This window comes from Gymnoscopelus microlampas, assembly GCF_963454915.1.
Source record: "Gymnoscopelus microlampas genome assembly, chromosome: 11".
NCBI classification, from domain to species: Eukaryota; Metazoa; Chordata; class Actinopteri; order Myctophiformes; family Myctophidae; genus Gymnoscopelus; species Gymnoscopelus microlampas.
In genome coordinates, this window is record NC_139948.1 from 13,088,851 (window position 1) to 13,103,763 (window position 14,913).

The window sequence follows — 14,913 nt, forward strand, 5'->3', positions numbered from 1 at the left end:
ACAGAATAAAACATTTATTTACACAAAATGTACACTGTAGAAAAGTTCAGTCATTCAAGTGCTTTTGAGTGGGAAATACCTTTGGAATGATTGTTTTTAGGGCTGGGCAATATATATCGTTATCATGATACGAGACTAGATACTGTATACAGTATCGCTGGGATGTTCCATATCATGATTTGGCATAAGTGTTGCCTTTTCCTGGTTTTAATCACTTGTCAAAGTCTCAAATAAGTTGCTATTATTTGTCACATTACAATATTATCCCCACAATATTGATATTGAGGTATTTGGTCAAAAATATATTTGATTGCCCTAAATGCTTTTGGTGGAGCGGGGGGGGGACCCTCTCATAGGAGGTTCCTGTGACACCGATGACATTCATTTATTTCACATGGATGTCAGTACCATTTTCGACTGAAAAGGCCAAGCGAAAGCAGACCACAGTCATGCAACTCCTAAAGGAAGTCGGGGTTGTTGGAATGTAATCGGAGCCAAAGTCCCTTTTAATCTAATTTCAGATCTCAATAGTAAATTGAGAGAAACCTCAAAACTCATGCTAAATTAAACCCAAATACCATGTCCTACTTTACCCGTCACTACTGACCATTCACACCAATATGCTACTTCCCTGACATTGGTCGCCCTGATGAACGTTACATGGTAAAACACACCTATTATCTTGTATGACCTTTTGTTTTCCATGTTAGCGTTGTAACATCAATCCTTTTGGTGTTTGCATGGTCATCCACATAATATACGTAGACACTGCGTTGGCCACTGGATTGTATATCAATGTCACCACCATATAAGTTCACTGCTAGAAATATGAATTATTATATGTATACAGTACAGTAGCTGCGCCTAAAACATTGTTTTATAGCCATTACTGATACTATCTACATGAGATAAGGTGTTTAGGTACTGTATGAAAACGCACATGTATTTAACCAAGTATCCTATATCATTACTACGTGTGACGTATCAAAATGCTTGATTGAGAATTCAGCGAGTTGTGATGATCTGTGATGAGAGACCTCCTGCTTCAATAGACCTACATGTTATAAGGGAGGTGTGTGGCTTTCCCCACCTGCCGATATGAAGGCCATGTTGATGCATCACTCCAACGAACAGCAGCGGCCAATGAGGTATCTACATGTGTGTATATTGTCTCTGTCGGGTGGAAACCTCATATGTCCAAAACTGTTACTTTTCAGGATTCATTGAGCTTGTGGATCTGCTACTTTTAAGTGAAGCTGCAGTATGATCAAGTAGGGCGTTAATTTAGAAATCTGGAGATGAGAGGTTTCTGCCCGACAGCAACGATATGCATGGTTCCAACAAGGTGGTCATCATGACGACCGACGGGTGGTGATCAGAGGCAGGACATTCTGGTCCCAGTTGTCGTCCCAGCGTTGCCCTGTGCTGGTGCGGAGGTTCCTCCGGAACACGCCCAGCCTGCCCTCTGTACTGAGGAACTCGGACAAGAGGGACTGTGAAGGCACGCGCACAAACATTCACACACAATCAATAATGAGTGGAGGTTGATTTTACCTGTCAGCCGGAGAACACTAGCTATTTTTCCACCAAAACAATGATCAAACTGGACAGTTAAAATGTATATTGGAATATTATGATCCATGGCATGCACCATACTTCTCCACATACATGGTAAATCCTCAGTGTTCATTTAACTCAGAGTACACAGAGGGAACTAGTTTGCTTCCATTTGTGAGTTAAATTAAAGGCGGTGTAAGTAATATATTTGTTATAATAAGTGTTAAATAGCTCTATATTACGATAGCAATCATGTGTTTGGGATACCAATTTCATCCAATCAGGAGAGAGAACTCATACAGGATAAACAAGTGAAATTGGAAGTGCTGCAACAAAGAAAAAGAGCAAAATTGTAATTTGAACACTATAAAATGTTGATTAAAAACAAGAAGCTGATAAATGGGTTCTCTTCTGAGTGGAGGAAATTGATGACCCACCTAAAAATGTCTTTTCTGTATTAAAGAGTTGGGCAGACGGGGAGACGCCTGTTACTGAACAAACAAACTCTTAGACATAACTGCAGAATATAGAGCTTTAACTTTTTAGAGGGGAAAAAAAAATAACACCTCTTTTAAAACTGAGGACTTTACAGTGTGCCGAATATAGCATTGCAATGTAATTCATTTCATATCCAGTCACCTTCAGCTGCTGAGCCAGTTCCTGAGAGTCTTTGAAGATCAAGCCATTTTCCTCGTGCTTCACCAGCTCACGTAAACTGGAGAGAAAAATATATTAATTTAAACTAAACGTATAACCCATTTCTTAAGCTAGCATCTCAACCAGTATTTGCTCCAGGGAACATTTCAGAGAAGGGAAACTGGGTTGGGTCTCTGAAATGTCAAATGTTGCTAGCGAAAACGTGAAATGTGAGGGTGTGAGGCCTTGACTTAGAGAGTCATGCTTTGTAGAAAAATCACATCCCTGATCCAAGAACTTAGGACCATCCACACCAATAATAACTATAAAGATTAACTATAGTGATGATTTGTGCATCCATCCACACTGATGAACTCTGTAAATTTGGATGGATTTGATTGGCTGGCAGTGTTTCTATCGTTTCATCACAATGAAAGTGATCCCAACAATTATCAGTCATCGCTGTTATTGTCGTTATAGATGTGGTGTGAACTCATTTTTAAAGTGACATATTTATAGTTATCGTGTGGACAACCCTGTACAGTGCAATGGTCTGTGAGGCATGATGTTTACCAGTTGAAGTGTATGGCACAGACAGGCAGACAGCATCCAAACATGTCCACCACCTTCATGGGCAAATCCAGACCACTGGATGACTTGTGGAGACAGACGCCCAGGTCAGCTGCACCTGGGAGGGAAAGCAGATATATGGCGCTCAATTTGGTAAAAGGAACAGTTTACTCACAGTCAGCAAAACCAATTAAACCCTATAAACTATACTTCAGTTGACCTGGGTCGCCCAGGGTTCTACACATGGTCGCTTCCAATAGACAAAGTAGTCAACAATAGCAAAACTGTATGAGAAAGAGCGCTTTTGGAGGTCTGCCTAGGCCAATGCCTAATTTATGTTCTGTCACAGGACGGCGTTGTCTGCTGAAAATAGCAGACCTACAAGCTCACAACGCGTCGCATCCGTGGCGCGTTGTGAGCTTGTAGGTGGCTATTTTCGGCGTGTCGTCGCCGCTGTGCAACGAAGAATGAATCGGGCTTAATCCTGCAAATGTGACACTATCAGAACAGGTGCACACAACAAGCAGGTAATAAAATGTTTGTATTGCTTTTGTTTGGCGGCACCTCATCAATACAGCTGTGTATTGCTACATGTCGTCTTTGGACTGAGCATCATGTAACATCAAACATACCCAATAAGACGGGGTAATCCTCTGCCTCCAGCCAGGGAGTACAGATCTTCACGTGTTCAAAGTCTAGAGTGTCTATAAGTGTCCTGTAATACTCCTTCTGTGGGCCCTTCCCTACACACACACACACACACACACACAAAAGTTAGATTATCCTTGACAGTGCCCAGTCTAAAACACTGGCTCTCAAAGTAAAGACAGAGGACCCCCCAGAGGTCCTAAAGGGGGTTCCAGGGGCTCCCCAACAAAATGAGGAACAGGTGTTCCGCAGAAATCAATTTGGGAGTCTTTGAAATTAAAAATGTTTGAGAACCACTGTACTCTTTTGACCAATAAGAAGGTAATTAATCTATGAATTTGAGCAAGTTACCTGTGATAACACAGACCAAAGACGGCAGGGCGGTTCCATTTTTAATAAAGCCTTCATACTCTGTTGAAAAGGAACAAGACCACGGTGAAAAGTGATATATGATTATTATTTTTAAAATGGCCAACAAAATGTGTGTTTCTGCAAAACAACAGATGAGAACAGTGCTCTATAAAAAGACCTCCTACCTTCAAGAGCCTTCAGAAGAACAGAGAAGTCTTCATCCTCTGCAGGGAGAAAGGGAATTCTTTTCATTTCATTGTCAAACAGCAGTATACCCAGTAGATCCTCAGTGTTAATTTACCAATATGTAACTATGAGAAACAGCTATTCTCCCAGAATGTTTGCCTATTATATTTTTATGTTGTTAAGGAAAACTAAACGGCTACTACAACAGTTTAGTCACCTGTCCAACTGGTGCTGCTGAGCAGTAGTGCAGAGCGATCCGGGGTCAGGGTCACGGTGTCAACTGCAAGGTCACGAGCTGTGAAGGCCGTCCTCTCCACCTCCCCTTCTGCACACTGGACACTAGAAAATGATAAAACACAATGTAGAAGGGAATGGAATGGGTTGAGAGCAAAAGAAAACAAAAGCAAGGGATGAAAGGGTAGGCGATTTATCCTTAGTTGTGCCACTCTGAACATTTTCCAAAATTGCCGATCTACAAGCTCACAACTCGTGGCTGTGCCACGCATTGTGAGCTTGTAGATCTGCCAATTTCTGTGCCTGACATGCCGCCCAACCATAATCGGTAAGGATCGTGGTGAGGATAACAGGGTCTACTGTCTATAATGTGTCATGAAATCTGATCCCGCCAAGGGACAGCAAATGGAAATTAGCTGAAGATAAATCTGGTACACTAAATCAACTGGCAACATTTACGTTTAATAGTGTACACATGGTCCCTTAGAAATAAATTACGTAAAGTACGTTCGGTTAAGGTAAGGAAGGACAACCCAATATATCGTCTCTGTCGGGTGTAAACCTCATATGTCCAAAACGTCGCTTCGTGCCGCGTTTCGAGCTTGTGGATCTGCTACTTTTGATGTTTTTGTGTGACACTGTAGTAGATCAAGTAGGGTATTAATTTACGAAAAAAGACAAAAAGTTAGAATATGGGGATAGGAGGTTTTTGCCCGTCAGCGACGATATTATTGAATTGGGCTCCCAGTGGGTAGATGTGTGGATTAATTCACAGGGCACTCACCCATCAGACTGGAACTGAGGATAGGTGTTGGACAGTCTCATGAAGAGCTCATGCTGGAGACTGACTGGAGTCTCTTTGAATATGGCAGGAGGTTTGTCATACAAGGTTGTTGCCCTTCAGAGGTCAAAGCATTCAAACCATTAGTCCAAAGATATTCAATGTCCTTTTTGGGAACTATGATACATGTGGTCTAAGTGGCATCCATAAATCTAATATATGCCCTGGTCAAAGAAATGGTACTCACACTGTAGGATTCTCTGACAAAAGGTCAAAGGTTGCTGTTTTAACCTCTGTGTGTCAAGTCCCTTAGGTAGTTGAGTACCATGCTGTCAAGCTGTGTCTCATCACGTGTTGTGCTAAGCTAAATAAATACTACCTCAAGAAGATAAGTATGGAAACCATAATCTGTGCTTATTCTATCATATGACCTGAACAGACACAAAGGAACCAAAACACAGAGCAACCTTCAATGGGTCACAGAATGGCGAGGCACGTAAACAACATGACTTATACCTGAGTTATAATCTATTTGGATAAATGTATGGGTGCAAAAAAGAAATAAAATCATACTTGATGCCCCAGTTCTTCAGCAAGTCATCCTTCATGGCATTGGTAACACACAGGTGGTGGGAGGCCAGAGGGCCAAAGAAGTGTTCATACCTGGTAAAGATAGAGGCAATAAAACTTTGAAACCGCTAAACATCATTCATCACTCCATCATCCCAACAACACATTCTGTAGATATGATATACAATAAATGTCAGATACAGATTAAAGCATAGGCCAAGTCAATAGAATTTAGATATGCAATATTACATGTAAAGCGGCAAAATATGAAAAATATCAATATCTCAAACTATGTCAAGTCAACCAAGTACTTAGTTTAGTTTCAACAAATTGTGCATTCAGAGAAGCCCTTCTAATCTGCACACCACTGCTGTACTGAACTGTTATGTGTGCATGTGTGGTCGTCCTGTTTGCTTAAACCAGTACGACCATTCTCCTATGACCTCTCTCGCCCACAGAACTGGCACTGACTGGATGATCTTTGGTTTAATGCACCATTCTCTGACTGTAAGCTCTAACAAAATCCCAGTTGTTTCTGAGATGCTTATGATACCTCATTCAAAGTTGCTTGGTTCCTGTGTCTTGCCAATTCTACAGTTTAGGCAAACAGCAGCTGAAGGTATTTAAGGTTACTTTTAGGCACACCACGACGGCAACGGTCAGCGACACCAGGGACCACGACGTCGGACTGACGTTGCTTAAATAAAAGACGCTGCCAACGCCGCCACTAGTAGAGAAACGGTGAAAAGACTTCCAGACGTAGCATAAAGCATTTTCTGACATGCAGGGAGATTATGATGGACGGGACACCCGGGGGTATAGCTCCAACGGAACCTCTCCCTCCGCTGTATAGCTCCGAGATGAAGTTCCTCGTTTCCCGGTGCCGTTTGAGCAGGACATTGTCGCACATTTTCCACTTTACAGGTTTCTTACCCCTTTCTGCACACAAAAAGTAAAGCTTTTCTGAAACGCTCACAGATGTTTTAGGTGCTAGCTGGCAATAAAATCTATCCAAAGAGTTGAAAAAAGTATTTAACTCGCTCCTGTCCTCAGCCGGTTACATGTTTTTAAGACATTGCGCAAGAGTTGCGCCCGTAGAGATAACATTACTGATATTCAAGGTTAATTTTAGACTGCATAGTAACATTCATAACAATATACTGACCACTTAGCCAGTCTGACAATAGGGTGTTTCTGCCCATGGGAGAGCGCCATGATGGTGTAGCCATAGTTGTGCCAATCAATGATGAATCTGCTTCCACGCACAACGCACACCAGACACACCACGGCAATGCTAGGCAAGCCTGGGGGATTCTGGAACACACACACAGAAGACATCATCTGTGAAGGATTTTTATATCCAGGTAGACAGACGTACATTTAATGTGCAGTATCTTTGTTTGGCCTACATAATATCAGAGGTTTGAGGCTGGGAGAGAAGGACTATGTGAAGAATAAATGACATTATGCCATACATGTTTTGAAATAATGCCTCAACTGTACACACATGTATGAACAGCAATAACCAGTTCAAGGGGCACCTGAAACCTCTGGACACCTTTTTAATATTTTAATATTTACATTTATTTTATAAATGGGGGACCAAATACATTATATTTGTACTGTGCATGTTCAAATCATGTATGCTTTACATTATTTCCAACCATTTTCCAAAGCATACATTTATTATTAATTTGTTTTACATTTTGGGGAAGAAAATGGCCAATTTAACATTGAGGTGCCCACAATGTTTAGGTGCCACTCGCCCAGTATCCTGAAGAACATATACCTGCATTAGAATATGTGATTGTAAGTCCATCTTCATCAGAACATAGAAAAGCTGCAGTGACTGGAGAATCACCTTTGTCACATATGTAACGACCCTGGGTCCCACTTAAAAGAACCACATGCAAGTTAGTTAGTATTAATGCAGCTTTGGTTTCAGGCTAATTCACTGAATGGTCAACAGAAAATGTCCATGACAGTTTTGAGTATGTATTACTACTACAAAACACTTCCCTCGAAGTTACCTCGAATGCCATTCACTTCTTTAATATGGAATATGCTTATTTTCTCTTCTTGAAGTAAGTCCTGATGGGGTTTGGTACCTGTGGAGACAGGACAGCATCAATGACATGTCAGTAATAGACAGACAGAGAGACAAACAGACAGACAGACTTTATTGATTCGTGGGTAAGCACCTTATATTTTGCATTTGTATATGTTCGGAGAAATACAGGCTTTACTGGTGAAATTCCAGGGCAAACGGGGGGGGGGTCGCTAAGACTCTCGCAGATACGAAAGTAAAAGTCAAGACTCGATCAAATACATCTCCGAGGCTAGATCTTCAGACTCGATTAAAATACATCTACGATAGTCTTGATCCGAGGCTAGATCTTACCTGCAAACCCCACAAAGGTAACGTGGTATCCGTGCGTGCTGAGGGACAGGCAGTGGTACTGCATGCGGGGACTGCGTCCCACGTCCCCCAGGACCAGCGCACACACCCGCCGGTCGGTGTCGCCGTCCCGTCTCCGCGTCCCTCGCAGCAGCCGACACACCACGACGGCGACGGTCAGCGACACCAGGGACCACGACGTCGCACTGACATTGCTTAAATAAAAGACCACCGCCAACACCGCCACTAGTAGAGAAACGGCGAAAAGACTTCCAGACGTATTATTGGGCGACGTGGAGGCGTCCGCCATTGTTGTTGTTGTTGCACGTGACCTGGCTCTTCTTCCTCTCTTTTTCGCACCAGACGTGTTTGTAGTAGGTGTGTGTTACTGACTCCTACAGTACGATTTGGTAATTACAGTTACACCATTTGGGAACACATATAATGCTGAAATAAAGGCGGTCACGCTTGCAAGAAGCTTCCTATGTAAGCATTTTAAGGAAATGTGCTAAATATGTAATTATTACAATTATTATAATGATAATTATTACTACTACAATAAAGCATCTTCTGACATGCAGGGAGATTATGATGGACGGGACACCCGGGGGTACTGAAACCAAAGTGCAGTCGTAGGACAGCAACGGAATTAAACAAAGAATCGATGCTGCTCACAGCAAGCTGCCATGGCTGCTTTCGGAACACAGCTAAGTTTTAGAGAATCAGCCTGTTTGTGATCACAAGGAGAACCCTTGCTCAACCAATCAATGTGATAATATCCACTTAGCTAGATACCAAGATGATTAAAATTCAAGGTCTTCGGGTCCTTGTGAAGCAGTTTCTGTCTGCGGCTGCTGATGAGATCGTGGAAGCTGTTGAGAAGATGATCTCAGGATACGAGGAAGAAATGTTCCAGTCTAAACGAGAGATCAGTCGACAACGCAAGATGCTCGATGCACTTCTACAACCTGAGATCAGGTTAAATAGAATATCTGGTATGTCAATGTATGATTGATACGTTTATAAAACACAGATCAAAGAAAATTGAATACCAGGTATGTGTTAGATAGCCTACAATGTATCTATTCGACGTGGAGACATGTGATTGCCTCAATCTAGCCTGCAGAATCAACTCAATCAGCTAAAATGCCCTCTTCAAATGAAATGTTTATTCACCAATCACTGAACCATGTGATAGCCAGGCTGAGTCCTGGAGGCTGGAGCTACAGTGAAGGAGAGGTCACACATGGGGCTACTGTTAAACCATATTTCAATAGTTGTTGCTCAGATGTTAGATATCTTATCATCTAGCTACTGTACGACTACCTGTCTACTATTACTACACAGCTGTTTTAACCAAGTATATCACAGCTCCCATGGTTACCATGGCATCAGTAGAGATGCTGGTATTAAAGGGATGGTAAACGTTTTTTAAATGAGCACCACAGTTACTGAGAAATGGCCACTGGACACCAAGTTTAGCAACATTCTGTTGCAAAGTTTGTACAAAAACCCTGGGATAGATACCTTTTATTGGCCCTGGGGGAAATTCAGGCTCCAGAGACAGCACAGCAGTAAAAGTTACAGATACAGGGCATAGAAGTACAGAAGAGTAACATCACAGTAAAGACACCCTCAAACAAAATACTAATAGAAGTATACAGACATACTGGTATACACCCTATGCAATCATCCTGTGTGTGATGTCAAATCCAAAGGTGAAAAAACTGTACTATCCCTTTAATAGAATGAACAAGTATGTTGAGTCAGGAGACACCGCACACACACAGATGTTGTAATCATTGCTGAATGTTCTCTTCTCCTCTTCTGCTCCTCAGAGGAAGCACAGCTCAACCTCTCTGTGTGGGAGGAGGATTTCCTCACTGAGCAGCAGGAGTGGAACTCCAGTCCAAGGCAGAAGAACCCAGAGTCCCCAGTGCAGACTGAGAGGAGCCACAAGGAACCTTTGAGCAGCAGCCAGGACAGAAGACCAGAGGACGACACCATCCATGACACATTTACTCCTCAGTGTGTGAAAAATGAGCATGAAATATACAAAGAAGAGGAGGAACCTCTACCTGTCACAGCTGAGCAGATGCCCATAGAGGCTGATGAAGAGGTCCCATCTCCTGGATTCTCTGAGCCCGAGATCAGAGACAAGGACGAGAACTGGAGGGTGAGCGATTCCAGTCAAGACGAACACAGTGACAGAAGTGAAGAGTGGGGGAACAGTGGAGAACTTTGCACACCAACCGCAAACCCAAGACACTTTGAGACAGAGAAGGATCTTCAATGTCAACTCAACGTCAATGTGAAAGCAGCGGTTTGTGATGTTTGTGGGAAATTATTTGGCAGTTTTAGCGGTTTGGAGATGCACATGAGGATCCACACAGGAGAGAAGCCGTTCAGATGCAAGGAGTGTGGTAAATCCTTCAACTGTCAAGCAAATCTGGAAGTGCACATAAGGATCCACACGGGAAAACACGAGAAACGGTTCAGCTGCAGCGACTGCGGTAAAGCCTTCTACTCTCGTCACAATATGATCAGACATAAGAGGACCCATACGGGTGAGAAACCCTACATCTGCAATGTTTGTGGCAGGTGTTTCTCTGACAGTTCTAGTCTCAAACGACATTTTCATGTTCATGCAGGTGCATACACATAAGTAAATATTAATGAGATCCATCCAAACTGGTGCCACAGTGAGCTGCATTGATGTATTTAGTACTAACTGTATAAGAGTAGATATTTAGTATTTTTTGCTAGGCTGTATTTATATGGACTCACGGCAACAAACTAAGTCTGAGTTGCCCGATGACAGATTTTAACCACTGTAATTTGCAAAACACTGGAAATTATGTCCAGAGGAGACTATTTTTTTAGAGTTTTTATTTCGTCTATCAAGACATTAGTGATGTCAATGACTGTTTTTAAAGGATGCATTATGCCCCCAAAGTGAATTTTCTGACCTTACCTGACTGTTCTAGCGGGTATATTATTTGCCTTTACTCACTTAGTGGGTATAGGCATTACTGATTACTCATTACTTGGATATTTTGTTGCTGGTTTTCTATAAAACTAGACCCCATTTACTCTGGACCCCTAGAAAAAAGTGCTCTGTTTCTAGCTTGCAGGGAATTGAATACAGTACCCCACTGTTCTTGTCATTCTACCCTGTAAAATTCATAGTGTTCATTTAACTCTGAGAATGGACAAATGGAACCAAATTGAGTAGTATTTGTAATAGTATTTTATCGTGTAGCTTTCTAATCAGGGGTCTGGAATGTTAAGAGAATACAATTCAATTCCTGGATTTTAGTTCATCTTTCATGCTGTACTGTATGTGGGCATTTTTCAAAGCCCAGTGTTACACAACCTTGTAACTATACTTTCTCACTCTTAAGAGTGTACGTATATAGATGTGTTTCTGACACCATTTGCTCTCCTTTGTATCTCCGAGGTACTACAGTATGTCACACTGTTGAAATGAAACTGTCATCTGCTTGTTAACATATGTTAACATACTTAAATATATATATATATATTTTATTTTTTTTTAAGATTTTTTTTGTGGCTTTTTATAGCTTTATTGGGAGAGGGATAGTGAAAGTAGGCTGACAGGAAATGGGGAGAGAGATGGGGGAAGACACGCAGCAAAGGCCGTCGGGAACGGGACGCGAACCCGCGGCACGCTGTCTGTTAAGGGATTTCAACCAGGGTGCCTGGACCGCGACGCCACGGCCCAGGCCAACATACTTAAATATCTATTCCTATATCATGTCTTATTGCTACTTCTGCACCAGCCATCACTCACATCTTCCGGTCACATAATGCGCTTCGTTCAAATGTACGTATATGTTCGCTGTGTGTTGAATAAACTTTAGAACATGTCGTTTGATACTGACTTTCTTGTTCTCTGAGCGTGCTGCTCGCTTACAGAAAAGTGATTCGAATTAACCAACTTCAAGCAATTCCGATCTAAGCTTCTGATGTTATGTTTGTGTACTGTATGCTCCAGCGAAGAGGAGCATACAGTACACTGGAGAATCTGGACAACAGGACACATCACCTTAATGGAGGAGAGCTTTAAGGATCACAACAGGATTACTTAATTACTACAAACACACACATGGTTTTTATTTTAGAGGAATCCATTGGTTTCCATTAATTTCAGTATGGTATGAAAGTCAACTTGCAGCTGACATTGGGGATAATGGTTGCAAGTAGTTGCATGTAGCAAGGAGTTGCATTTGTGTGGACTGGCCTTTACTAAGCATGCGTTACAGTCACTCATTCACACATCGATAGTAGCCATGCAAGTTACCAACATTGACATTATTTTTATCATGTATGTAAAGTATATATCATTACATAATGTAAAGTGATAACAGTATTACACACTAACAATAACATATCAAGCACAATTCAAACTAGTTATTTAGGCTATACTTTGATCTGAGCTTCTGATGTTATGTTATGTAATGTTACTGTATGCTCTAGCCTAGGAGAACCTGGACAACATGAAAAATAATCCCCTCCCTTTCAGCCACTAATAACACAAGTTATTAAGTCAAACAGGACATTCTGCCATCTGTTATTTCCCGTGAATAGACCACTGCTCTCAATAAAAGACTTGTGTTCTGCTTTGTTTATGTTGCCATCAAAGCAAACACTTGTAAGTGAATGCGTTATTTTCTTTTTATGTCTAATTATTGATTTTGCTCATAGGTAACCATGTGATGTAATAAGCAACATAATTATAATAGGGACGGTCAGCTAGAAAATAAACCCTGACAGGGCAGTACACTGATGATACAACTGCAGTAGTTCAGCAGAGACAGGTTATTTGCTCCAATGAATTTAAATCTGCTAGTATGGCTCAGACACTAGTACAAGTACTTACGTGCAGTTATTACGTATGCAATGAGAATACATATTTCTATATTCATATTGTGTTTAAGTTTGTATTTAATTTGTATCACTGTGTCTTCCTCCCTCCTTCTCTCTCTCTGTCTCTTTCTCAACGTTTTCACACTGCATACAAAAGCAGTTCTTCAAAGAGCCACAGCCTTTTTTTCTTGTGGCATTATCTGACTTTGTTTGAAGCTCACTTTGCTTGGACTTGAGCTGCAACTCAGTTGTACCCTGGCGCTGTGTGACTACAGTTCAACAGACTACATGAATTTCAACAGTTAAAGCTCAAGGACCATTGATGTCATGACAGCAGCCATGCCAGGTCTGTACCAGGAAACCAAAAATGCATTTGATGGTGTTACATTGTATGTAATAATTGCATGACTGTACATTAAGATTATGCAAATATTTGTTTTAGAGGTCTTATATTTGTTATACATAATATAGTATAAACAAATAGGGGGGTGAAGATGAGCATTAATGCACAGTGAGGAAGATGAGAAGTGTTCTGTGGACTGTTTGTCACTTTTAGTTTGTTTTAGTCTGAGAACTAAAGATGATGATAGTGTCTTGTGTTTGCATTTTAAATCATAAGGCATAGATTTAGTGGTGGGACTGCTACCATACTAGCATGCTTGTAAAAAGAAAAAAGAAAATAAATAAAAAGAAACATATCATATTGCTCTATTTGTGACATTATTAGGGCTATGAATTGTTTTGGTAAATGACCAATCAGTGGGCATAAATAAAAAAAGATGAAAGGAAGTTTTCCTCAGGGACAAGCTCTGGTCAGGTTGGTGTTGATGGCTCCTGTTTCCTCTGTAGAGGCTGAGTAAATGTTGTCCCCTGAAACATGGCTACAATCCACAATGGCACAACATAAGAATATAATAAGGCTATTATGCATTACATGGGACCTGTTTCCATAAATAAAGTCTTACGAATCATCTTTTCCTTAACAACTTACATCCATATTCTGGGGGGAACATTATCCAAAAATAGCAGATCTACAAGCTCACAACACGTTGTGGCCTATTTTTGGCAAAAAGATTTGGTGTAGACGGGGAAAATGCCAACTCGGTTTCAAAGCATCTTTTGATTTTCATGTTCTGTATAATTTTGTTACACTGCATTTACTGTAGTTTATAATTGGGACTGTAACATGTAGTAAACTGATTTGGTTCATTACGAACATCTCTCATATCACATATCAGGGTGCAAAGTTGCACCCTTTGAGCACATTTAGGCCCTCAAAACTGCAATGTATCAAGGCACACACCAGGGGCTGGTTGCACCACCTCATACTAAGTTCAAACTTAGCCTAGTTATAGCTTAGTAATGTGTAAAGTCAAGACTTACACATTACTAAAATATAAGCTGTTGCACCACACAAATTAGTTATGACGTATCTCTAAGTAATAACTAAATATTTACACCACCTTTAGGCAGCACTAAGTCCTATGAGTAACTATCAACATGGCAGACCGTATTGATTTTATCGACGAATTAATTGAATACAACGAACGACCCCATCCTCGCCAACGCATTTTGCGAGACAGATTACATCCACTCGACATTTATGATGATGTTGACATCTATGCCAGACTCCGTTTTAAGAGAGATGGCATTATGAAAATAACGGACATGCTAGCGGCAGACCTACAGCACAACAGCGACTTGAACGGTGCGCTTTCCCCGAGTCTCCAAGTATGCGTTGCCCTGCGTTACTTTGCATCGGCGGGCTTGCAAAATTTAGTTGGTGATTCCTTTCGAATACACAAGTCTACCGTGTGCAGGGCAGTGCGCAGGGTTGCGCTGGCCCTGTGCACGCGCATCAATAATTTTGTGTACATGTCAGTGGACAACAAAAAACAAAATGACACCAGACAGAAGTTCCATGCTATGGCAGGCTTTCCAGACGTGCTTGGATGCATAGATGGGACCCACATCAAAATAGCTCCTCCAACAGTGGATGAGAACACATATGTGAACCGAAAAGGTTTCCATTCCATCAATGTACAAGTGGTTTGTGACGCTGATCTCATGTTCACAAACTGTGTGCTGAAGT

General features: G+C 41.4%; 2 protein-coding genes across 2 annotated transcripts; one reads left to right on the forward strand and one right to left on the reverse strand.

Moving 5' to 3' along the window:
• alg1 (ALG1 chitobiosyldiphosphodolichol beta-mannosyltransferase) lies at positions 1-8,253 on the reverse strand. Its single transcript, XM_084071335.1, has 13 exons — positions 7,935-8,253; positions 7,564-7,641; positions 7,323-7,426; positions 6,699-6,847; positions 5,537-5,626; positions 4,967-5,080; positions 4,166-4,287; positions 3,948-3,986; positions 3,763-3,822; positions 3,396-3,506; positions 2,767-2,881; positions 2,197-2,272; positions 1-1,493 (listed from the first exon to the last, which is right to left on the reverse strand). Exons 1-13 carry the CDS (start codon positions 8,239-8,241, stop codon positions 1,353-1,355), a joined length of 1,506 nt encoding a protein of 501 aa, XP_083927461.1. The 5' UTR covers positions 8,242-8,253; the 3' UTR covers positions 1-1,352.
• Positions 8,254-8,490: 237 nt separating this feature from the next.
• On the forward strand, positions 8,491-12,005 carry LOC311054605 (uncharacterized protein; the record flags this gene model as incomplete). Its single annotated transcript, XM_084070612.1, has 3 exons — positions 8,491-8,926; positions 9,770-10,498; positions 11,950-12,005. The coding sequence occupies exons 1-3, from the start codon at positions 8,731-8,733 to the stop codon at positions 12,003-12,005; spliced, it is 981 nt and encodes a 326-aa protein (XP_083926738.1). The 5' UTR covers positions 8,491-8,730.
• Positions 12,006-14,913: the final 2,908 nt, after the last annotated feature.